The sequence below is a fragment of the Salvelinus fontinalis genome, unplaced genomic scaffold (genome assembly GCF_029448725.1).
Source record: "Salvelinus fontinalis isolate EN_2023a unplaced genomic scaffold, ASM2944872v1 scaffold_0027, whole genome shotgun sequence".
Lineage (NCBI taxonomy): Eukaryota > Metazoa > Chordata > Actinopteri > Salmoniformes > Salmonidae > Salvelinus > Salvelinus fontinalis.
This window is the reverse complement of record NW_026600236.1, coordinates 730,816-757,315: the sequence shown is the minus strand read 5'-3', so window position 1 is coordinate 757,315 and position 26,500 is coordinate 730,816. Positions and strand designations below refer to the sequence as shown.

Sequence of the window (26,500 nt, the reverse complement as noted above, 5' to 3'; positions counted from 1 at the left end):
CAACATGACAACAACATGGCAGCAGCACAACATGGTAGCAGCACAAAACATGGTACAAACATTATTGGGCACAGACAACAGCACAAAGGGCAAGAAGGTAGAGACAACAATACCTTACGCAAAGCAGCCACAACTGTCAGTAAGAGTGTCCATGATTGAGTCTTTAAATAAAGGATGAACCGTGGCTGACCTGACCCAGATGGTTTTTTAGGGTCAAGTTTAAGGAGCTCCTTTAGCACCTCGGACTCAGTGACCGCCTGCAGGGAGAAACTTTGTAGCGGGGAAGGGGGAAAAGAGGGAGGAGCATCGGGGCTAGTCGCATTAGAAGGAGTGGGAGATGAGGAAATGTTGGATGGGTAAGGCGGCATGGCTGAGTCAAATAGGAATCCTGACTTAATGAAGTGGTGATTAAAGAGCTCAGCCATGTGCTTCTTGTCAGTAACAACCACATCATCAACATTAAGGGACATGGACAGCTGTGAGGAGGAGGGTTTATTCTCCAGGTCTTTAATCGTTTTCCAGAACTTCTTGGGGCTAATTAACAATACCACTTAAAATATCAAAAAACAAGGTACAAGCGTCTTCGACAGAGGGGCTCGAGCTGATTCTATACCAATTTACAGAGGCCAGGCTTGCTCATTAAAGTTTTTTAGCAAGCGTCTATGACAAATCAGGACAGGTCGTTTGACTGAGCAGCCATTACGAACACAGGCTGTAAAACAGTGATCACTAAGGCCATTACAGAAAACACCAGACTGATACCTATCAGGATTATTTGTGAGGATAACGTAGAGGAGAGTAACCTTTTCTGGGTGTTTTGAGTCATACCTTGAGGGATTGGTGATAATCTGAGAAAGATTTAGGGAGTCCCATTGCTTTAGGACTTGATCAGGTGGTTTATGCATGTCCCAGTTTAGGCCACCTAGCAGGACAAATTCAGACTTAGTGTAAGGGGCCAGGAGAAAGCTTTGGCCAGGTAGGGTACAGGCCGGTGCTGATGGAGGACGATAACACCCAGCAACAGTCAACAAAGAGCTATTTGAATGTTGAATCTGTATTGACGCCTCTAGTACTGCGATGCGGTGCCTTAGACCGCTGCGGTGCCTTAGACCGCTGCGGTGCCTTATACCGCTGCGGTGCCTTATACCGCTGCGGTGCCTTAGACCGGTGCCTTATACCGCTGCCTTAGACCGCTGCGGTGCCTTATACCGCTGCGGTGCCTTAGACCGCTGCCTTAGACCGCTGCGGTGCCTTAGACCGCTGCGGTGCCTTATACCGCTGCGGTGCCTTAGACCGGTGCGGTGCCTTAGACCGCTGCGGTGCCTTAGACCGCTGCGGTGCCTTAGACCGGTGCCTTAGACCGCTGCGGTGCCTTATACCGCTGCGGTGCCTTAGACCGCTGCCTTAGACCGCTGCGGTGCCTTAGACCGGTGCCTTAGACCGCTGCGGTGCCTTAGACCGCTGCGGTGCCTTAGACCGGTGCCTTAGACCGCTGCGGTGCCTTAGACCGCTGCGGTGCCTTAGACCGCTGCGGTGCCTTAGACCGGTGCGGTGCCTTAGACCGGTGCCTTAGACCGCTGCGGTGCCTTAGACCGCTGCGGTGCCTTAGACCGCTGCGGTGCCTTAGACCGCTGCGGTGCCTTAGACCGGTGCCTTAGACCGCTGCGGTGCCTTAGACCGCTGCGGTGCCTTAGACCGCTGCGGTGCCTTAGACCGGTGCGGTGCCTTAGACCGGTGCCTTAGACCGCTGCGGTGCCTTAGACCGCTGCGGTGCCTTAGACCGCTGCGGTGCCTTAGACCGCTGCGGTGCCTTGGACCGGTGCCTTATACCGCTGCGGTGCCTTAGACCGGTGCCTTATACCGCTGCGGTGCCTTAGACCGGTGCCTTAGACCGCTGCGGTGCCTTATACCGCTGCGGTGCCTTATACCGCTGCGATGCCTTAGACCGCTGCGGTGCCTTAGACCGCTGCCTTAGACCGCTGCGGTGCCTTAGACCGGTGCCTTATACCGCTGCGGTGCCTTAGACCGCTGTGGTGCCTTATACCGCTGCCTTATACCACTGCGGTGCCTTATACCGCTGCGGTGCCTTAGACCGCTGCCTTAGACCGCTGCGCTGCCTTAGACCGCTGCGGTGCCTTAGACCGCTGCGGTGCCTTAGACCGCTGCGGTGCCTTAGACCGCTGCCTTAGACCGCTGTGGTGCCTTAGACCGCTGCCTTAGACTGCTGCGGTGCCTTAGACCGCTGCCTTAGACCGCTGTGGTGCCTTAGACCGCTGCGGTGCCTTAGACCGCTGCGGTGCCTTAGACCGCTGCCTTAGACTGCTGCGGTGCCTTAGACCGCTGCCTTAGACCGCTGTGGTGCCTTAGACCGCTGCCTTAGACCGCTGCGGTGCCTTAGACCGCTGCGGTGCCTTAGACCGCTGACTTAGATCGCTGCGGTGCCTTATACCGCTGCCTTAGACCACTGCGGTGCCTTATACCGCTGCCTTAGACCGCTGCGGTGCCTTAGACGCTGCGGTGCCTTAGACCGCTGCGGTGCCTTAGACCGCTGCCTTAGATCGCTGCGGTGCCTTATACCGCTGCCTTAGACCACTGCGGTGCCTTATACCGCTGCCTTAGACCGCTGCGGTGCCTTATACCGCTGCGGTGCCTTATACCGCTGCGATGCCTTAGACGCTGCGGTGCCTTATACCGCTGCGATGCCTTAGACCGCTGCGGTGCCTTAGACCGCTGCCTTAGACCACTGCGGTGCCTTATAACGCTGCGGTGCCTTAGACCGCTGTGGTGCCTTAGACCGCTGCGGTGCCTTATACCGCTGCGGTGCCTTATACCGCTGCGGTGCCTTAGACCGCTGCCTTAGACCGCTGCGGTGCCTTATACCGCTGACTTATACCGCTGCGGTGCCTTATTACGCTGCGGTGCCTTAGACCGCTGTGGTGCCTTATTACGCTGTGGTGCCTTAGACCGCTGCGGTGCCTTATACCGCTGCCTTATAACGCTGCGGTACCTTATACCGCTGCGCTGCCTTATTCCGCTGCCTTAGACCGCTGCGGTGCCTTATACCGCTGTCTTAGACCGCTGCGGTGCCTTATACCGCTGTCTTAGACCGTTGCGGTGCCTCATACCGCTGACTTAGACCGCTGCGGTGCCTTATACCGCTGCCTTATACCGCTGCGGTGCCTTATACCGCTGCGGTGCCTTAGACCGGTGCCTTAGACCGCTGCGGTGCCTTAGACCGCTGCGGTGCCTTAGACCGCTGCGGTGCCTTAGACCGCTGCGGTGCCTTAGACCGCTGCGGTGCCTTAGACCGGTGCCTTAGACCGCTGCGGTGCCTTAGACCGGTGCCTTATACCGCTGCGGTGCCTTAGACCGGTGCCTTAGACCGCTGCGGTGCCTTATACCGCTGCGGTGCCTTATACCGCTGCGATGCCTTAGACCGCTGCGGTGCTTTAGACCGCTGCCTTAGACCGCTGCGGTGCCTTAGACCGGTGCCTTATACCGCTGCGGTGCCTTAGACCGCTGCGGTGCCTTATACCGCTGCCTTATACCACTGCGGTGCCTTATACCGCTGCGGTGCCTTAGACCGCTGCCTTAGACCGCTGCGCTGCCTTAGACCGCTGCGGTGCCTTAGACCGCTGCGGTGCCTTAGACCGCTGCGGTGCCTTAGACCGCTGCCTTAGACCGCTGTGGTGCCTTAGACCGCTGCCTTAGACTGCTGCGGTGCCTTAGACCGCTGCGGTGCCTTAGACCGCTGCCTTAGACTGCTGCGGTGCCTTAGACCGCTGCCTTAGACCGCTGTGGTGCCTTAGACCGCTGCCTTAGACCGCTGCGGTGCCTTAGACCGCTGCGGTGCCTTAGACCGCTGCCTTAGATCGCTGCGGTGCCTTATACCGCTGCCTTAGACCACTGCGGTGCCTTATACCGCTGCCTTATACCGCTGCGGTGCCTTAGACCGGTGCCTTATACCGCTGCGGTGCCTTAGACCGGTGCCTTAGACCGCTGCGGTGCCTTATACCGCTGCGGTGCCTTATACCGCTGCGATGCCTTAGACCGCTGCGGTGCTTTAGACCGGTGCCTTATACCGCTGCGGTGCCTTAGACCGCTGCGGTGCCTTATACCGCTGCCTTATACCACTGCGGTGCCTTAGACCGCTGCGGTGCCTTATACCGCTGCCTTATACCACTGCGGTGCCTTATACCGCTGCGGTGCCTTAGACCGCTGCCTTAGACCGCTGCGCTGCCTTAGACCGCTGCGGTGCCTTAGACCGCTGCGGTGCCTTAGACCGCTGCGGTGCCTTAGACCGCTGCCTTAGACCGCTGTGGTGCCTTAGACCGCTGCCTTAGACTGCTGCGGTGCCTTAGACCGCTGCGGTGCCTTAGACCGCTGCCTTAGACTGCTGCGGTGCCTTAGACCGCTGCCTTAGACCGCTGTGGTGCCTTAGACCGCTGCCTTAGACCGCTGCGGTGCCTTAGACCGCTGCGGTGCCTTAGACCGCTGCCTTAGATCGCTGCGGTGCCTTATACCGCTGCCTTAGACCACTGCGGTGCCTTATACCGCTGCCTTAGACCGCTGCGGTGCCTTAGACGCTGCGGTGCCTTAGACCGCTGCGGTGCCTTAGACCGCTGCCTTAGATCGCTGCGGTGCCTTATACCGCTGCCTTAGACCACTGCGGTGCCTTATACCGCTGCCTTAGACCGCTGCGGTGCCTTAGACCGCTGCCTTAGACCGCTGCGGTGCCTTATAACGCTGCGGTGCCTTAGACCGCTGCGGTGCCTTAGACCGCTGCGGTGCCTTATACCGCTGCCTTACACCGCTGCCTTATACCGCTGCGGTACCTTATACCGCTGCCTTAGACCGCTGCCTTAGACCGCTGCGGTGCCTTAGACCGGTGCCTTAGACCGCTGCCTTAGACCGCTGCGGTGCCTTAGACCGCTGCCTTAGACCGCTGCGGGGCCTTAGACCGCTGCCTTAGATCGCTGCGGTGCCTTATACCGCTGCCTTAGACCGCTGCGGTGCCTTAGACCGCTGCGATGCCTTAGACCGGTGCCTTAGACCGCTGCGGTGCCTTAGACCGGTGCCTTAGACCGCTGCGGTGCCTTAGACCGGTGCCTTAGACCGCTGCCTTAGACCGCTGCGGTGCCTTAGACCGCTGCCTTAGACCGCTGCGGGGCCTTAGACCGGTGCGGTGCCTTAGACCGGTGCCTTAAACCGCTGCGGGGCCTTAGACCGGTGCCTTAGACCGCTGCGGGGCCTTAGACCGGTGCCTTAGACCGCTGCGGTGCCTTAGACCGGTGCCTTAGACCGCTGCGGTGCCTTAGACCGGTGCCTTAGACCGCTGCCTTAGACCGCTGCGGGGCCTTAGACCGGTGCGGTGCCTTAGACCGGTGCCTTAGACCGCTGCGGGGTCTTAGACCGGTGCCTTAGACCGCTGCGGGGCCTTAGACCGGTGCCTTAGACCGCTGCGGGGCCTTAGATCGCTGCCTTATACCGCTGCGGTGCCTTAGACCGCTGCGCCACTCGGGAGGCCCTGAAACCTGAACGTTTTACTGCATATTATTAGCAGTGGTGATTTTAGCATGGTGAAAAAATAAATTACATGTGGGATGCATGCCAGCAAAGTCACTACAGAGCACTAAACAATACATTAATTGCACTATAACGGTGACGAACGGTGCCCACAAACTGTTAGGGCCTACATAAAGCTGTCCCAAAAGCAGTCCCAACATCTTACCACTGCTACACCTGGCTTTCAGCGGAGCCTTGTCTGGCAGCGAAACAGTTCGTTCAGCCTCATTTACTGCCTTTTTAAAAAAAACATAGCTGATATGGCTGACTTGCTTAAACAAATGTGGTTTCTACTAACAATCGAGATGTACAAACTTAATTTCGATTAAGACATTAATTGATCGAGACATATAATATAATAAATCAAATCAAATGTTATTAGTCACATGCGCCGAATACAACAGGTGTAGTATACCTTATAGTGGAATGCTGAATACAACAGGTGTAGTAGACCTTACAGTGAAATGCCGAATACAACAGGTGTAGTAGACTTCACAGTGAAATGCTGAATACAACAGGTGTAGTAGACCTTAGAGTGAAATGCTGAATACAACAGGTGTAGTAGACCTTACAGTGAAATGCTGACTGAGGACTACCTCCTCTTTCTCTCTCTATTGTTGCTTCATTCCTTCGTCACTTTCAACAGTTAACGGAAATACGTTTTGGTTTCCTTATCTGAATCATTCTAATAAAATCCTTAAAATGTTATAGGACTAGAATTAGGTGCAGAAGGCTTTCACTTCTCTTCACACAGATTGAAGGGTTATGGGTCTGAATATATGTGACGATATTTAGAATGATTGTCGGACCAAAGTGCAGCGTGGTTTGATTTCATCATCTTTATTTTAACGTGAACCGGCACGTTCACGTTAAAAGAAAGAAACTAACGTGAAGCTATGCAGTGCTCACAAGCAACAGTACATAAACAAGATCCCACAACCACTGTAGGGAAATGGCTGCCTAAATATGATCCCCAATCAGAGACAACGATAGACAGCTGCCTCTGATTTGGAACCATACCAGGCCAACATAGAAATACAGAAACTAGAGTACCCACCCTAGTCACACCCCGACCAAACCAAAATAGAGAATAAAAAGGCTCTCTAAGGTCAGGACGTGACAATATATAACTGCTATAGTCTACCACCATCTGAATGGTTATGGGTCTGAATTAATAACTGTTATAGTCTACCACCATCTGAATGGGTCTGAATTAATAACTGCTATAGTCTACCACCATCTGAATGGTTATGGGTCTGAATTAATAACTGCTACAGTCTACCACCATCTGAATGGTTATGGGTCTGAATTAATAACTGCTACAGTCTACCACCATCTGAATGGTTATGGGTCTGAATTAATAACTGCTACAGTCTACCACCATCTGAATGGTTATGGGTCTGAATTAATAACTGCTACAGTCTACCACCATCTGAATGGGTCTGAATTAATAACTGCTACAGTCTACCACCATCTGAATGGTTATGGGTCTGAATTAATAACTGCTACAGTCTACCACCATCTGAATGGTTATGGGTCTGAATTAATAACTGCTACAGTCTACCACCATCTGAATGGGTCTGAATTAATAACTGCTATAGTCTACGACCATCTGAATGGTTATGGGTCTGAATTAATAACTGCTATAGTCTACCACCATCTGAATGGGTCTGAATTAATAACTGTTATAGTCTACCACCATCTGAATGGTTATGGGTCTGAATTAATAACTGTTATAGTCTACCACCATCTGAATGGGTCTGAATTAATAACTGCTATAGTCTACCACCATCTGAATGGTTATGGGTCTGAATTAATAACTGCTATAGTCTACCACCATCTGAATGGGTCTGAATTAATAACTGCTATAGTCTACCACCATCTGAATGGTTATGGGTCTGAATTAATAACTGTTATAGTCTACCACCATCTGAATGGTTATGGGTCTGAATTAATAACTGTTATAGTCTACCACCATCTGAATGGTTATGGGTCTGAATTAATAACTGTTATAGTCTACCACCATCTGAATGGGTCTGAATTAATAACTGCTACAGTCTACCACCATCTGAATGGTTATGGGTCTGAATTAATAACTGCTACAGTCTACCACCATCTGAATGGTTATGGGTCTGAATTAATAACTGCTACAGTCTACCACCATCTGAATGGTTATGGGTCTGAATTAATAACTGCTACAGTCTACCACCATCTGAATGGTTATGGGTCTGAATTAATAACTGCTACAGTCTACCACCATCTGAATGGGTCTGAATTAATAACTGCTACAGTCTACCACCATCTGAATGGTTATGGGTCTGAATTAATAACTGCTACAGTCTACCACCATCTGAATGGGTCTGAATTAATAACTGCTATAGTCTACCACCATCTGAATGGTTATGGGTCTGAATTAATAACTGCTATAGTCTACCACCATCTGAATGGGTCTGAATTAATAACTGCTATAGTCTACCACCATCTGAATGGTTATGGGTCTGAATTAATAACTGTTATAGTCTACCACCATCTGAATGGGTCTGAATTAATAACTGCTATAGTCTACCACCATCTGAATGGTTATGGGTCTGAATTAATAACTGTTATAGTCTACCACCATCTGAATGGTTATGGGTCTGAATTAATAACTGCTATAGTCTACCACCATCTGAATGGGTCTGAATTAATAACTGTTATAGTCTACCACCATCTGAATGGTTATGGTCTGAATTAATAACTGTTATAGTCTACCACCATCTGAATGGGTCTGAATTAATAACTGTTATAGTCTACCACCATCTGAATGGTTATGGGTCTGAATTAATAACTGTTATAGCCTACCACCATCTGAATGGTTATGGGTCTGAATTAATAACTGCTATAGTCTACCACCATCTGAATGGTTATGGGTCTGAATTAATAACTGTTATAGTCTACCACCATCTGAATGGTTATGGGTCTGAGAGAGAGAAGCTCGTACATGCACTGATTAAAGGGAGTTTATGGGAGAGAGAGAAGCTCGTACATGCACTGATTAAAGGGAGTTGATGGGAGAGAGAGAAGCTCGTACATGCACTGATTAAAGGGAGTTTATGGGAGAGAGAGAAGCTCGTACATGCACTGATTAAAGGGAGTTGATGGGAGAGAGAGAAGCTCGTACATGCACTGATTAAAAGGGAGTTTATGGGAGAGAGAGAAGCTCGTACATGCACTGATTAAAGGGAGTTGATGGGAGAGAGAGAAGCTCGTACATGCACTGATTAAAGGGAGTTGATGGGAGAGAGAGAAGCACTGATTAAAAGCAACAATATTCGAGTGTTTAAGGCTGTTTTAAAACTCAACAGCTGTAAATAAAATTAAAAAATGTACAATTAAAAACAAGGTGACTCCCAAAAAGCCAGAAGGAGATATGTAAATGATGTTACCGTAGCATAGACGATAACTTACTGCGCTCCATACTGAGATGGGTCTGTCCCCACCCTGAGCGTTGATTCATCACGCAGAGGCCTTCGAGAAGCCAGATTTAGACATGGCATATAATTTAACAGTTCAATTTCACGCCATGCTCTTCATATACATCATTTATTATAATTTACCGCTTTCTCTCAGTTATGTATCCCCGGGGGTGGTTTTTCGGGGGGCAGTAAACCCCGGTAAGTCCGTGTTCCCTCCGTTCAACCCTAGCGTAACCTACTGCGTAACCTACTGCGTAACCTACTGCCTCGTATGCTTTGCTGTGCTTTTAAAAGGGAAGAAATACTCGTTTATCGACATTTTAAGCTAAATGTTTTGATCTGTTGCATCGGACTCATTACTTTTTTAATGTTCATTTAATGTAGCCAAGGCCTTACTGGTTGTATCAATTTGGGATCTATCGTCCCACAACTGTCCCAGAAATAAGTCATGTTTTTTTCTCGTCAAGTTGACCAAGAGAGTAGGTCAACTTTTCTACCCAGGGGGGGATAGTAGATTGACAGGCTAGTGCTTTTGTTGTCTGTTACTTGTCTTGTTGACTGAGGAAAAGTAAATGTGGTCAGTCAATCTAACATCTTCAGTGCAGAATCAGAATTCGGTAAGAAGGAACCGAGCACATTGTTGCATCATCGATATGAACGTTCTGTTCATATGAATTACCATCGTCCACCATAGGTGGTCGTCCTAATCAGGTTACGCACCCAATGAATGTGGGTCTGGTACATTTTTTCAAATGTCCGGTAAAATTAAAATGTTGATGGTCTAAGGTCCGGCGCCGCATTTTACTAACGGAAACCCTGGTATAGGGCCTCAGTCCTTTCGTGGTAGGTACAAGGTAGCCTGAGCGCCTAGTGTGTTTGTGTTAACAAACTCCCTGTCACTCATTGTCATGCCAGACATGTTCTGTTCAGCCTGACAAGGTCCTCAATAGAGTCAGCAATGGGGAAGAGCACAAACAGACCTGGGATCAGCCTCCCTTTGTGGTTCGCTCTGTTGATCTGAGCACAAATAGATCTGAGATCAGCCTACCTTTGTGGTTCGCTCTGTTGATCTGAGCACAAATAGATCTGGGATCAGCCTACCTTTGTGGCTCTGTTGATCTGAGCACAAACAGATCTGAGATCAGCCTACCTTTGTGGCTCTGCTGATCTAAGAATCAATAAGGAGAAAAGTCCTCCCTCCCTGGCTGGCAACTATAGCCAACAGCTTGACAGAGCGGTCTCCTTGGATTGTTTTGTGTAAAATAGCCTGGGGCTCACCACACACTTAGGAACTCTTTGAATTATTAATTTGAGAGAGAGAGGGAGAGGGAGAGAGAGAGAGAAAGAAAGAGAGAGAGAGTGAGAGAGAATGCTGTGTCTATATAAGTCATTCTTTACAAGGCTGTGTGGGTTTTCATTTTCACTTTATCTGATAAGAATAAAGAACTTTCACTGTAGGCTCGTTGGTATGTTGAAGAATTGATCATAGAACATTGAATAGAATAGAACAGAACAGAATACAATACCCATAGAATAGAACATAATATAATACCCATAGAATAGAACAGAATATAATACCCATAGAACAGAACAGAATATAATACCCATAGAATAGAACAGAATATAATACCCATAGAATAGAACAGAATATAATACCCTTAGAATAGAACAGAATATAATACCCATAGAATAGAACAGAACATAATATAATACACATAGAATAGAACAGAACAGAATGTAATACCCATAGAATAGAACAGAATATAATACCCATAGAACAGAAGAGAATATAATACCCATAGAATAGAACAGAATATAATACCCAAAGAATAGAACAGAATATAATACCCATAGAATAGAACAGAATATAATACCCATAGAATAGAACAGAATATAATACGCATAGAATAGAACAGAATATAATACCCATAGAATAGAACAGAACAGAATATAATACCCATAGAATAGAACCGAATATAATACCCATAGAACAGAACAGAACAGAATACAATACCCATAGAATAGAACAGAATATAATACCCATAGAATATAACAGAATATAATACCCATAGAACAGAACAGAACAGAATATAATACCCATAGAATAGAACAGAATATGATACCCATAGAATAGAACAGAATATAATACCCATAGAATAGAACAGAATATAATACCCATAGAATAGAACAGAACAGAATATAATACCCATAGAATAGAACAGAATATAATACCCATAGAACAGAACATAATATATATACCCATAGAATAGAACAGAATATAATACCCATAGAATAGAACAGAATATAATACCCATAGAATAGAACAGAATATAATACCCATAGAATAGAACAGAATATAATACCCATAGAATAGAACAGAATATAATACCCATAGAACAGAACATAATATAATACCCATAGAATAGAACAGAACAGAATATAATATCCATAGAATAGAACAGAACAGAATATAATACCCATAGAATAGAACTTGGCATATAAGTATACAATGAGTATACCTAACACCTTCCTAATATTGAGTTGCATTCCCCACTTCTGCCCTCAGAACTGCCTCAATTCGTCAGGGAATGGACTCGAATGAGTTCTGTAGGGATGCTGGCCCATGTTGACTCCAATGCTTCCCACAGTTGTGTCAAGTTGGCTGGATGTCCTTTGGGTGGTGGACCATTCTTGATTCAGACGGGAAACTGTTGAGTGTGAAACACCCAGCAGCGTTGCAGTTCTTGACACATACCGGTGCGCCTGGCACCTACTACCACACCCCGTTCAAAGGCACTTAAATATTTTGTCCTGCCCATTCACCCTCTAAATGGCACACATACACAATCCAAAAATCCTTCTTTAACCTGTCTCCTCTCCTTCATCTACACTGATTGAAGTGGATTTAACACGTGATATCAATAAGGGATCATAGCTTTCACCTGGATTCACCTGGTCAGTATATGTCAAGGAAAGAGCAGGTGTTCTTAATGTTTTGTCCACTCAGTGTATAATGCACTAACTGAGGGGGGTGTTCTTAATGTTTTGTCCACTCAGTGTATAATGCACTAACTGAGGGGGGTGTTCTTAATGTTTTGTCCACTCAGTGTATAATGCACTAACTGAGGGGGGTGTTCTTAATGTTTTGTCCACTCAGTGTATAATATGTAAAGGTAAATTGTAGTGTTCCACAGTATTGTTATTTAGAGGTAATAACATTTAGATGGCTTTATATGTCCCCCAGGACATCTGGAAACCAACAGGTTTGTTGTAGCCTATGTGAAGACAATTATTTGCAAAGCGTCACTGTCTAGGTATCCCACTCAGTTAGTTTCAGTAGAACTGGACACAAACCACTTGATGCTCTCTCTGTCTCTATCTCAATCTCTCTGTCTCTCTCTCTATCTCTATCTCTCTCTGTCTCTATCTCAGTCTCTCTCAGTCTCTCTCTATGTCTCTCTCTCAGTCTCTCTCAGTCTCTCTCAGTCTCTCTCTGTCTCTCTCTGTCTCTCTTTGTCTCTCTCTGTCTCTCTCTGTCTCTATCTCAGTCTTTCTCTCTGTCTCTCTCTATGTCTCTCTCTCAGTCTCTCTCTGTCTCTCTCTGTCTCTCTCTCTCTGTCTCTCTCTGTCTCTCTCTCTGTCTCTCTCTCTGTCTCTGTCTCTCTCTCTGTCTCTCTCTGTCTCTCTCTGTCAGTCTCTGTCTCTCTCTCTGTCTCTCTCTCTCTGTCTCCTTTTCAGTCTCTCTGTCTCTCTCTCTGTCTCTCTGTCTCTCTGTCTCCTTTTCAGTCTCTCTGTCTCTCTCTGTCTCCTTTTCAGTATCTCTCTGTCTCTACCTGTCTTTCAGTGATTAATGGGGTATCATTTAGAAGCCTCCTTCATTATATCACTCCTTCACACGCTCACTCTCTTATTCATTATTTCACTCACTCTTTCGGAATCTCATTCAACTCTTTCACCCCTTCACCCCTTCACTCTCTCTCCTTCACTCAGTCCTTCACTCTCTCTCCTTCACTCAGTCCTTCACTCTCTCTCCTTCACTCAGTCCTTCACTCTCTCTCCTTCACTCAGTCCTTCACTCTCTCTCCTTCACTCACCCCTTCACTCTCTCTCCTTCACTCAGCCCTTCACTCTCTCTCCTTCACTCAGCCCTTCACTCTCTCTCCTTCACTCACTCCTTCACTCTCTCTCCTTCACTCACCCCTTCACTCTCTCTCCTTCACTCAGCCCTTCACTCTCTCTCCTTCACTCAGTCCTTCACTCTCTCTCCTTCACTCAGTCCTTCACTCTCTCTCCTTCACTCAGTCCTTCACTCTCTCTCCTTCACTCAGTCCTTCACTCTCTCTCCTTCACTAAACCCCTTCACTCTCTCTCCTTCACTCAGCCCTTCACTCTCTCTCCTTCACTCACCACTTCACTCTCTCTCCTTCACTCACCCCTTCACTCTCTCTCCTTCACTCAGCCCTTCACTCTCTCTCCTTCACTCAGTCCTTCACTCTCTCTCTCTTTCTCACACTTTTTTTTCTCTCATGGTGAGCTCTTAATTAAAACTGACCATAGACTCAAAGAGTATTACACATTAACATTTTAGTAGCAGCAGGAGATCTTTCTGTTAAAGTTTCCATTTCAGCTGCAGACAGGCATTAATGTATTCCTGTGATCAGTAGGGAGGAAAATATTCCTGTCTGTCTGGTTAGTGAAAATAACTACTCTTCGTCTGGCTAGCTGGTTTGGCTATTCATTCAGTGGTGTGATGATGCTGTGGTTTGGCTATTCATTCAGTGGTGTGATGATGCTGTGGTTTGGCTATTCATTCAGTGGTGTGATGATGCTGTGGTTTGGCTATTCATTCAGTGGTGTGATGATGCTGTGGTTTGGCTATTCATTCAGTGGTGTGATGATGCTGTGGTTTGGCTATTCATTCAGTGGTGTGATGATGCTGTGGTTTGGCTATTCATTCAGTGGTGTGATGATGCTGTGGTTTGGCTATTCATTCAGTGGTGTGATGATGCTGTGGTTTGGCTATTCATTCAGTGGTGTGATGATGCTGTGGTTTGGCTATTCATTCAGTGGTGTGATGATGCTGTGGTTTGGCTATTCATTCAGTGGTGTGATGATGCTGTGGTTTGGCTATTCATTCAGTGGTGTGATGATGCTGTGGTTTGGCTATTCATTCAGTGGTGTGATGATGCTGTGGTTTGGCTATTCATTCAGTGGTGTGATGATGCTGTGGTTTGGCTATTCATTCAGTGGTGTGATGATGCTGTGGTTTGGCTATTCATTCAGTGGTGTGATGATGCTGTGGTTTGGCTATTCATTCAGTGGTGTGATGATGCTGTGGTTTGGCTATTCATTCAGTGGTGTGATGATGCTGTGGTTTGGCTATTCATTCAGTGGTGTGATGATGCTGTGGTTTGGCTATTCATTCAGTGGTGTGATGATGCTGTGGTTTGGCTATTCATTCAGTGGTGTGATGATGCTGTGGTTTGGCTATTCATTCAGTGGTGTGATGATGCTGTGGTTTGGCTATTCATTCAGTGGTGTGATGATGCTGTGGTTTGGCTATTCATTCAGTGGTGTGATGATGCTGTGGTTTGGCTATTCATTCAGTGGTGTGATGATGCTGTGGTTTGGCTATTCATTCAGTGGCGTGATGATGCTGTGGTTTGGCTATTCATTCAGTGGTGTGATGATGCTGTGGTTTGGCTATTCATTCAGTGGAGTGATGATGCTGTGGTTTGGCTATTCATTCAGTGGAGTGATGATGCTGTGGTTTGGCTATTCATTCAGTGGTGTGATGATGCTGTGGTTTGGCTATTCATTCAGTGGTGTGATGATGCTGTGGTTTGGCTATTCATTCAGTGGAGTGATGATGCTGTGGTTTGGCTATTCATTCAGTGGTGTGATGATGCTGTGGTTTGGCTATTCATTCAGTGGTGTGATGATGCTGTGGTTTGGCTATTCATTCAGTGGTGTGATGATGCTGTGGTTTGGCTATTCATTCAGTGGTGGAAAACACTGTCTCTATTGTACTTATGAGAACTTAAAGCACTGACCTTTAGTTGTGGTTGGTTTAGTGTTTTACCCTAACCTTTTTCTTGTGGGTAGTGTTGTGTTATGTCTTTTGTGTGTGTTTCGTCCACCCAAGTAGCGCTCTATATAGAGACACATAGACACCCTTCCTTATGCTGCCGAGCCATAATGATGTGATAATATTACAGGTAGGAAACACTATAGAAGGACTGGAGTGTCTTCTGTCTTTATATAGAATCACCTGAGTGTCTTCTGTTTTTAATATAGAATCACCTGAGAGTCTTCTGTTTTTATATAGAATCACCTGAGTGTCTTCTGTTTTTAATATAGAATCACCTGAGAGTCTTCTGTTTTTATATAGAATCACCTGAGAGTCTTCTGTTTTTATATAGAATCACCTGAGAGTCTTCTGTTTTTATATAGAATCACCTGAGTGTCTTCTGTTTTTATATAGAATCACCTGAGAGTCTTCTGTTTTTATATAGAATCACCTGAGAGTCTTCTGTTTTTATATAGAATCACCTGAGAGTCTTCTGTTTTTAATATAAAATCATAAAAATCTTCTGTTTTTATTGATGTTTCTCAGTTCTGGAGTCCCCCCCCACCATCAGGTATCTACTGCTGTAGCCACTCCCCCCCCCCCCCCCCCCACACCACCAGGTATCTACTGTTGTAGCCACTCCCCCCACCACCACCACCACCAGGTATCTAATGTTGTAGCCACTCCCCCCCACCACCAGGTATCTACTGTTGTAGCCACTCCCCCCACACCACCAGGTATCTACTGTTGTAGCCACTCCCCCCCCCACCACCAGGTATCTACTGTTGTAGCCACTCCCCCCACACCACCAGGTATCTACTGTTGTAGCCACTCCCCACACCACCAGGTATCTACTGTTGTAGCCACTCCCCCACCCCCCCACACCACCAGGTATCTACTGTTGTAGCCACTTCCCCCCCCACACCACCAGGTATCTACTGTTGTAGCCACTCCCCCCCCCCCCCACACCACCAGGTATCTACTGTTGTAGCCACTCCCCCCCACCACCAGGTATCTACTGTTGTAGTCACTCCCCCCCCACCACCAGGTATCTACTGTTGTAGCCACCCCCCCCCCCCCCCCACCACCAGGTATCTACTGTTGTAGCCACTTCCCCCCCCCACACCACCAGGTATCTACTGTTGTAGCCACTCCCCCCCCACCACCAGGTATTTACTGTTGTAGCCACTCCCCCCCCCCCACCACCAGGTATCTACTGTTGTAGCCACTCCCCCCCACCACCAGGTATCTACTGTTGTAGCCACTCCCCCCCCCCCCCCACCACCAGGTATCTACTGTTGTAGCCACTTCCCCCCCCCCCCACCACCAGGTATCTACTGTTGTAGCCACTCCCCCCCCACCACCAGGTATTTACTGTTGTAGCCACTCCCCCCCCCCCACCACCAGGTATCTACTGTTGTAGCCACTCCCCCCCACCACCAGGTATCTACTGTTGTAGCCACTCCCCCCACACCACCAGGTATCTACTGTTGTAGCCACTCCCCCCACCACCAGGTATCTACTGTTGTAGCCACTCCCCCCCACACCACCCGGTATCTACTGTTGTAGCCACTCCCCCCCCCCCCCCCACACCACCAGGTATCTACTGTTGTAGCCACTTCCACCCCCGCACACCACCAGGTATCTACTGTTGTAGCCACTCCCCCCACACCACCAGGTATCTACTGTTGTAGCCACTCCCCCCACACCACCAGGTATCTACTGTTGTAGCCACTCCCCCCCACACCACCAGGTATCTACTGTTGTAGCCACTCCCCCCACACCACCAGGTATCTACTGTTGTAGCCACTCCCCCCCCCCCACACCACCAGGTATCTACTGTTGTAGCCACTCCCCCCACCACCACCACCACCAGGTATCTACTGTTGTAGCCACTCCCCCCCCCCCCCACCATCAGGTATCTACTGCTGTAGCCACTCCCCCCCCCCCCCCACACCACCAGGTATCTACTGTTGTAGCCACTCCCCCCACCACCACCACCACCAGGTATCTAATGTTGTAGCCACTCCCCCCCACCACCAGGTATCTACTGTTGTAGCCACTCCCCCCACACCACCAGGTATCTACTGTTGTAGCCACTCCCCCCCCCACCACCAGGTATCTACTGTTGTAGCCACTCCCCCCACACCACCAGGTATCTACTGTTGTAGCCACTCCCCACACCACCAGGTATCTACTGTTGTAGCCACTCCCCCACCCCCCCCACACCACCAGGTATCTACTGTTGTAGCCACTTCCCCCCCCCCCACACCACCAGGTATCTACTGTTGTAGCCACTCCCCCCCCCACACCACCAGGTATCTACTGTTGTAGCCACTCCCCCCCACCACCAGGTATCTACTGTTGTAGCCACTCCCCCCCCACCACCAGGTATCTACTGTTGTAGCCACTCCCCCCCCCCACCACCAGGTATCTACTGTTGTAGCCACTCCCCCCCACCACCAGGTATCTACTGTTGTAGCCACTCCCCCCCACCACCAGGTATCTACTGTTGTAGCCACTCCCCCCCCACCACCAGGTATCTACTGTTGTAGCCACTCCCCCCCACCACCAGGTATCTACTGTTGTAGCCACTCCCCCCACACCACCAGGTATCTACTGTTGTAGCCACTCCCCCCACCACCAGGTATCTACTGTTGTAGCCACTCCCCCCCACACCACCAGGTATCTACTGTTGTAGCCACCCCCCCCCCCCCACACCACCAGGTATCTACTGTTGTAGCCACTTCCCCCCCCCACACGACCAGGTATCTACTGTTGTAGCCACTCCCCCCACACCACCAGGTATCTACTGTTGTAGCCACTCCCCCCACACCACCAGGTATCTACTGTTGTAGCCACTCCCCCCACACCACCAGGTATCTACTGTTGTAGCCACTCCCCCCACACCACCAGGTATCTACTGTTGTAGCCACTCCACCCCCCCCCACACCACCAGGTATCTACTGTTGTAGCCACTCCCCCCACCACCACCACCACCAGGTATCTACTGTTGTAGCCACTCCCCCCCCCCCCCCCACCACCAGGTATCTACTGTTGTAGCCACTCCCCCCACCACCACCAGGTATCTACTGTTGTAGCCACTCCCCCCCCCACCACCAGGTATCTACTGTTGTAGCCACTCCCCACACCACCAGGTATCTACTGTTGTAGCCACTCCCCCCCCCCCCCCACACCACCAGGTATCTACTGCTGTAGCCACTCCCCACACCACCAGGTATCTACTGTTGTAGCCACTCCCCCCCCCCACCACCAGGTCTCTACTGTTGTAGCCACTCCCCCCCCCCCACACCACCAGGTATCTACTGTTGTAGCCACTCCCCCCCCACCAGGTATCTACTGTTGTAGCCACTCCCCCCCACCACCAGGTATCTACTGTTGTAGCCACTCCCCCCCACCAGGTATCTACTGTTGTAGCCACTCCCCCCCACCACCACCAGGTATCTACTGTTGTAGCCACTCCCCCCCCCACCACCAGGTATCTACTGTTGTAGCCACTCCCCCCCACCAGGTATCTACTGTTGTAGCCACTCCCCCCCACCAGGTATCTACTGTTGTAGCCACTCCCCCCCCCACCACCAGGTATCTACTGTTGTAGCCACTCCCCCCACACCACCAGGTATCTACTGTTGTATCCACTCTCCCCCCCCCCCACACCACCAGGTATCTACTGTTGTAGCCACTCCCCCCCCCACACCACCAGGTATCTACTGTTGTAGCCACTCCCCCCACCACCAGGTAGCTACTGTTGTAGCCACTCCCCCCCACCATCACCAGGTATCTACTGTTGTAGCCACTCCCCCCCACCACCAGGTATCTACTGTTGTAGCCACTCCCCCCCCCCCCCACCACCAGGTATCTACTGTTGTAGCCACTCCCCCACCATCACCACCAGGTATCTACTGTTGTAGCCACTCCCCCCACACCACCATCACCAGGTATCTACTGTTGTAGCCACTCCCCCCACACCACCATCACCAGGTATCTACTGTTGTAGCCACTCCCCCCCCCCCCCACCACCAGGTATCTACTGTTGTAGCCACTCCCCCCCACCACCAGGTATCTACTGTTGTAGCCACTCCCCCCCCACCACCAGGTATCTACTGTTGTAGCCACTCCCCCCCCCCCACCACCAGGTATCTACTGTTGTAGCCACTCCCCCCCCCCACAACCACCACCAGGTATCTACTGTTGTAGCCACCCCCCCCCCCCCCCCCCCACCACCACCAGGTATCTACTGTTGTAGCCACTCCCACCCCCCACCACCACCACCAGGTATCTACTGTTGTAGCCACTCCCCCCCCCCACCACCACCAGGTATCTACTGTTGTAGCCACTCCCCCCCCACACCACCAGGTATCTACTGTTGTAGCCACTCCCCCCCCACACCACCAGGTATCTACTGTTGTAGCCACTCCCCCCCCCACCACCAGGTATCTACTGTTGTAGCCACTCCCCCCACACCACCATCACCAGGTATCTACTGTTGTAGCCACTCCCCCCCCCCCCACCACCAGGTATCTACTGTTGTAGCCACTCCCCCCCCCCCCCACACCACCAGGTATCTACTGTTGTAGCCACTCCCCCCCCACACCACCAGGTATCTACTGTTGTAGCCACTCCCCCCCCCCCCCACCACCAGGTATCTACTGTTGTAGCCACTCCCCCCCCCCACCACCAGGTATCTACTGTTGTAGCCACTCCCCCCCCCCCACCACCAGGTATCTACTGTTGTAGCCACTCCCCCCCACCACCAGGTATCTACTGCTGTAGCCACTCCCCCCCCACCACCAGGTATCTACTGTTGTAGCCACTCCCCCCCCACCACCACCACCAGGTATCTACTGTTGTAGCCACTCCCCCCACACCACCAGGTATCTACTGTTGTAGCCACTCCCCCCCCCACACCACCAGGTATCTACTGTTGTAGCCACTCCCCCCACCACCAGGTATCTACTGTTGTAGCCACTCCCCCCCACCATCACCAGGTATCTACTGTTGTAGCCACTCCCCACACCACCAGGTATCTACTGTTGTAGCCACTCCCCCACCCCCCCCACACCACCAGGTATCTACTGTTGTAGCCACTTCCCCCCCCCACACCACCAGGTATCTACTGTTGTAGCCACTCCCCCCCCCCCCACCACCACCAGGTATATACTGTTGTAGCCACTCCCCCCACCACCAGGTATCTACTGTTGTAGCCACTCCCCCCCCCCCCCCCACCAGGTATCTACTGTTGTAGCCACCCACCCCCCCCCCCCACCACCAGGTATCTACTGTTGTAGCCACTCCCCCCCCACCACCAGGTATCTACTGTTGTAGCCACTCCCCCCCCACCACCAGGTATCTACTGTTGTAGCCACTCCCCCCACACCACCAGGTATCTACTGTTGTAGCCACTCCCCCCCCCCCCCACCAGGTATCTACTGTTGTAGCCACTCCCCACACCACCAGGTATCTACTGTTGTAGCCACTCCCCCCCCCACCACCAGGTATCTACTGTTGTAGCCACTTCCCCCCCCTCACACCACCAGGTATCTACTGTTGTAGCCACTCCCCCCCCCACCACCAGGTATCTACTGTTGTAGCCACTCCCCACACCACCAGGTATCTACTGTTGTAGCCACTCCCCCCCCCCCCCACACCACCAGGTATCTACTGCTGTAGCCACTCCCCACACCACCAGGTATCTACTGTTGTAGCCACTCCCCCCCCCCACCACCAGGTCTCTACTGTTGTAGCCACTCCCCCCCCCCCCCACACCACCAGGTATCTACTGTTGTAGCCACTCCCCCCCCACCAGGTATCTACTGTTGTAGCCACTCCCCCCCACCACCAGGTATCTTCTGTTGTAGCCACTCCCCCCCACCAGGTATCTACTGTTGTAGCCACTCCCCCCCACCACCACCAGGTATCTACTGTTGTAGCCACTCCCCCCCCCACCACCAGGTATCTACTGTTGTAGCCACTCCCCCCCACCAGGTATCTACTGTTGTAGCCACTCCCCCCCACACCACCAGGTATCTACTGTTGTAGCCACTCCCCCCCCCACCACCAGGTATCTACTGTTGTAGCCACTCCCCCCACACCACCAGGTATCTACTGTTGTAGCCACTCCCCCCCCCCCACACCACCAGGTATCTACTGTTGTAGCCACTCCCCCCCCACACCACCAGGTATCTACTGTTGTAGCCACTCCCCCCACCACCAGGTATCTACTGTTGTAGCCACTCCCCCCCACCATCACCAGGTATCTACTGTTGTAGCCACTCCCCCCCACCACCAGGTATCTACTGTTGTAGCCACTCCCCCCCCCCCCACCACCAGGTATCTACTGTTGTAGCCACTCCCCCACCATCACCACCAGGTATCTACTGTTGTAGCCACTCCCCCCACACCACCATCACCAGGTATCTACTGTTGTAGCCACTCCCCCCACACCACCATCACCAGGTATCTACTGTTGTAGCCACTCCCCCCCCCCACCACCAGGTATCTACTGTTGTAGCCACTCCCCCCCACCACCAGGTATCTACTGTTGTAGCCACTCCCCCCCCACCACCAGGTATCTACTGTTGTAGCCACTCCCCCCCCCACCACCAGGTATCTACTGTTGTAGCCACTCCCCCCCACAACCACCACCAGGTATCTACTGTTGTAGCCACCCCCCCCCCCCCCCACCACCACCAGGTATCTACTGTTGTAGCCACTCCCACCCCCCACCACCACCACCAGGTATCTACTGTTGTAGCCACTCCCCCCCCCCCACCACCACCAGGTATCTACTGTTGTAGCCACTCCCCCCCCACACCACCAGGTATCTACTGTTGTAGCCACTCCCCCCCCACACCACCAGGTATCTACTGTTGTAGCCACTCCCCCCCCACCACCAGGTATCTACTGTTGTAGCCACTCCCCCCACACCACCATCACCAGGTATCTACTGTTGTAGCCACTCCCCCCCCCCACCACCAGGTATCTACTGTTGTTGCCACTCCCCCCCCCCCCACACCACCAGGTATCTACTGTTGTAGCCACTCCCCCCCACACCACCAGGTATCTACTGTTGTAGCCACTCCCCCCCCCCCCCACCACCAGGTATCTACTGTTGTAGCCACTCCCCCCCCCACCACCAGGTATCTACTGTTGTAGCCACTCCCCCCCCCCCACCACCAGGTATCTACTGTTGTAGCCACTCCCCCCCACCACCAGGTATCTACTGCTGTAGCCACTCCCCCCCCACCACCAGGTATCTACTGTTGTAGCCACTCCCCCCCCCCCCCACCACCACCAGGTATCTACTGTTGTAGCCACTCCCCCCACCACCAGGTATCTACCGTTGTAGCCACTCCCCCCCCCCCCCACCACCAGGTATCTACTGTTGTAGCCACTCCCCCCCCCCCCCCACCACCAGGTATCTACTGTTGTAGCCACTCCCCCCCCCCCCACCACCAGGTATCTACTGTTGTAGCCACTCCCCCCCCCCCACCACCAGGTATCTACTGTTGTAGCCACTCCCCCCCCCCCCCCACAACCAGGTATCTACTGTTGTAGCCACTCCCCCCCCCCCCCCACCACCAGGTATCTACTGTTGTAGCCACTCCCCCCCCCCCCCCCCCACCACCAGGTATCTACTGTTGTAGCCACTCCCCCCCCCCCCCCCACCACCAGGTATCTACTGTTGTAGCCACTCCCCCCCCCCCCCCCCCACCACCAGGTATCTACTGTTGTAGCCACTCCCCCCCCCCCCCCCACCACCACCAGGTGTCTATTGCTGCAACTTCTCACTGTGCCAGCCAGCCACGGTCATTCTTCTCTCTAAAGGTCAAACCTCATATTACAAAGGTTGACATATTTCAAAGGACATTTCATTAAATGTTGATACGTTTGTTTCTTGAGTGTTAAGGGGTTTCAGTGCCAATGTCTGACTTACTGTATAAAGTGTGTATTTTGTCTTTGTCACATTAAAGTTTACAGATTTTCAGAAAAGCTGCATCCACAAATACAGTGCCTTCGGAAAGTATTCAGACCCCTAGACTTTTTCCACATTTTGTTACGTTACAGCCTTATTCTAAAATGGATTAAACAAATCAAATATTCAGCAATCTACACACAGTACCCCATAATGACAACATAAAAACTGGTTTTTAGAAATGTTTGCAAATGTATTAAAAATAAAAACATACTTATTTACATAAATATTCAGACTCTTTGCAATGAGACTCGAAATTGAGCTCGGGTGCATCCTGTTTCCATTGATCATCCTTGAGATGTTTCTACAACTTTATTGTAGTCCACCTGTGGTAAATAAAATTGATTGGACATGATTTGGAAAGGCACACACCTGTCTATATAAGGTCCCACAGTTGACAGTGCATTTCAAAGCAAAAACCAAGACATGATATCAAAGGAAATGTCCATAGAGCTCTGAGACAGGATTGTGTCAAGTCACAGATCTGGGGAAGGGTACCAAATCATTTCAACAGCTTGGAAGGTCCCCAAGAACACAGTGGCCTCCATCATTCTTAAATGGAAGAAGTTTGGAACCACCAAGACTCTTCCTAGAGCTGGCCTTCTGGCCAAACTGAGCAATCGGGGAAGAAGGGCCTTGGTCAGGGAGGTGATCAAGAACCTGATGGTCACTCTGACAGAGCTCTAGAGTTCCTCTGTGGAGATGGGAGAATCTTCCAGAAGGACAACCATCTCTGCAGCACTCCACCACTCAGGCCTTTATGGTAGAGCGGCCAGATGGAAGCCACTCCTCAGTAAAAGGCACATGACGGCACCTAAAGGACTCTCAGACCATGAGAAACAAGATGCTCTAGTCTGATGAAACCAAGATTGAACTCTTTGGCCTGAATGCCAAGCATCATGTCGAGAGTAAACCTGGCACCATCCCTGCGATGAAGCATGGTGGTGGCAGGATCATGCTGTGGGGATGTTTTTCAGCAGAAGGGACTGGGAGACTAGTCAGGATCGAGGGAAAGATAAACGGAGCAAAGTACAGAGAGATCCTTGATGAAAACCTGCTCCAGAGTGCTCAGGACCTCAGACTGGGGTGAAGGTTCACCTTCCAACATGACAACGACCCTAAGCACACAGCCACGACAACACAGGAGTGGCTTCAGGACAAGTTTCTGAATGTCCTTGAGTGGCCCAGCCAGGGTCCGGACTTGAACCCAATCGAACATCTCTGGAGAGACCTGAAATTAGCTGTGCAGCGAAGCTCCTCATCCAACCTGACAGAGCTTGAGAGGATCTGCAGAGAAGAATGGGAGAAACTTCCCAAATACAGGTGTGCCAAGCTTGTAGCGTCACATCCAAGAAGACTCGATGCTGTAATTGCTGCCAAAGTTGCTTGAACAAAGTACTGAGGAATTGAAATTGAAAGAAAGAAATTGAACAATAAAGCAAACAATTCAATGGAAATTCAACAAATTAATCACGTAAAGCTGGCAATAGCTGAGTATGTAAGTATTGTATCACCATTGTTTGTCTTTCAGGACACTGTCTTTCTTATAAGCATGGTTTCTACTAGGTTTTAGTTTATATATAAGCACCCACCATAGTTAGCCTGGTCGTTGACATATGTACAGTATCAAAGAGATTGAAAACAAACTCAAGAGGATTTGATCATGGAGTTCTGTTGTCTTTTACTTTTTCCATTTCATCCCAGTCCACTCTACCATGTTTTACCTGGACACATTCCTTTTATCAAATAATTTGTTTAGCATTTTGGAAACTTTCTTCCTCTACAACATTTTTGATTTCTCTACATTTAATCTGGAGTGAACTCAAATCTTAAAGGATATTGAGACTTATGTTGTTAAGTGAATTTGAGAGCATAATGACAGCCAACTTTTCATGTAATGAATTATTGTTTATTACAAATTCTGTTATTTAAACAAAAGGGTCTGAATACTTTGCAAATTTTTTATAATTGTACAAAAATGTCTAAAAACCTGTTTTTGCTTTGTCCTTATGGGGTATTGTGATGTCATTATAGGGTATTGTGATGTCATTATGGGGTATTGCGATGTCATTATGGGGTATTGTGATGCCATTATGGGGTATTGTGATGTCATTATAGGGTATTGTGATGTCATTATAGGGTATTGTGATGTCATTATGGGGTATTGCGATGTCATTATGGGGTATTGTGTGTAGATTGATGAGGAAAAACAATTTAATCATTTTAAGAATAAGGCTGTAACGTAACAAAATGTGGAAAAGTCAAGGAGAGTGAAAACTTTCCAAATGCAGGAAATAGGGTACCTTGTGGCTTAGGTTATAGTAGTGCCCTTTATTGGTTGGCATTTGAGACACAATGCGTTTTCTTCATTATATTGAGAATTGAAACCATTGGCCTTCTTGTTTCAGATCTTCACCCGTTATGGGAAGTGCTACACGTTCAACTCTGGCCAAGATAACCGGCCGCTGCTGGTGACCATGAAGGGAGGGATGGGTAACGGCCTGGAGCTGATGTTGGATATACAACAGGATGAATACCTGCCAGTCTGGGGAGAAACAGGTGAGGAGGGAGGGAGGGAGGGAGGGAGGGAGGGAGGGATAACGGCCTGGAGCTGATGTTGGATATACAACAGGATGAATACCTGCCAGTCTGGGAGAAACAGGTGAGGGAGGAAGGGAGGGAGGGAGGGAGGGAGGGAGGGAGGGAGGGAGGGAGGGAGGGAGGGAGGGAGGGAGGGAGGGAGGGAAGCCATGTCTATGAACGTGAAACCACTTCAGAAGAATCAACAGAGAACAAACACTAGCTACCTGCTGAGGAAAGGAAGAGAGACAGATAGACAGGTAAGCAAGCTAGTCCACGTAGAATTTATTTTCAAACTCTCCGTTTCGGATCAACTCAATGAATCTGTTTTAAAATAAAAGAACATCCTCTCAAAAAACTATCTTTGACATTTCCAAGAGAGATAATATCCTTGGAGAGAGATCAGAATCTTCACACTACACTTTTTGTTCCTCCTCAATATGAATCTAGCTCTATCTGGACTATCATACTCCACACGGTTGGGAACACAATTGCGGTGAAAACGGTACATTATCGACTCTTTTAAATCAAGTTGAATGGGGGTGGAATTATCGAATGCTTCTTCATTGTCATATAATTGTATCTCTCGTCAGGAACGCTTGTTTTCTGCAGGAATCAAATGAAAGAATATGGCGGTAGTCAGATGAAAATCAATGCAGCGCTTCTCTCTGCAACGGCATGTAGATGTCTGTGTGGAAAGGCCTTTCACTCGTCCTCAAAGGGACTATCTGGGAATATGTTTAATGGGCAATTCAATTCTTGATATCTACCCAGCTGATTACCAAAACAACTGCCGGGGAGGAGAAACTAATCTCATTACTGTAGCTTTAAGTC

At 49.9% G+C, this 26,500-nt stretch overlaps 1 protein-coding gene across 7 annotated transcripts in view; it reads left to right on the top strand.

Moving 5' to 3' along the window:
• The window catches only part of LOC129842251 (acid-sensing ion channel 1-like), a 96,939-nt gene that overhangs the window by 10,341 nt on the left and 60,098 nt on the right, over window positions 1–26,500 (top strand). For all 7 annotated transcript variants that reach the window (XR_008757517.1, XR_008757518.1, XR_008757516.1 and 4 more), the window contains exon 2: window positions 25,495–25,645. Coding sequence is in view for 4 of the 7 variants with exons in the window: in XM_055910727.1 (XP_055766702.1) it covers window positions 25,495–25,645 (151 nt within the window). In the remaining 3 variants the exon portion in view is untranslated. The remainder of the gene's footprint in view (window positions 1–25,494; window positions 25,646–26,500) is intronic.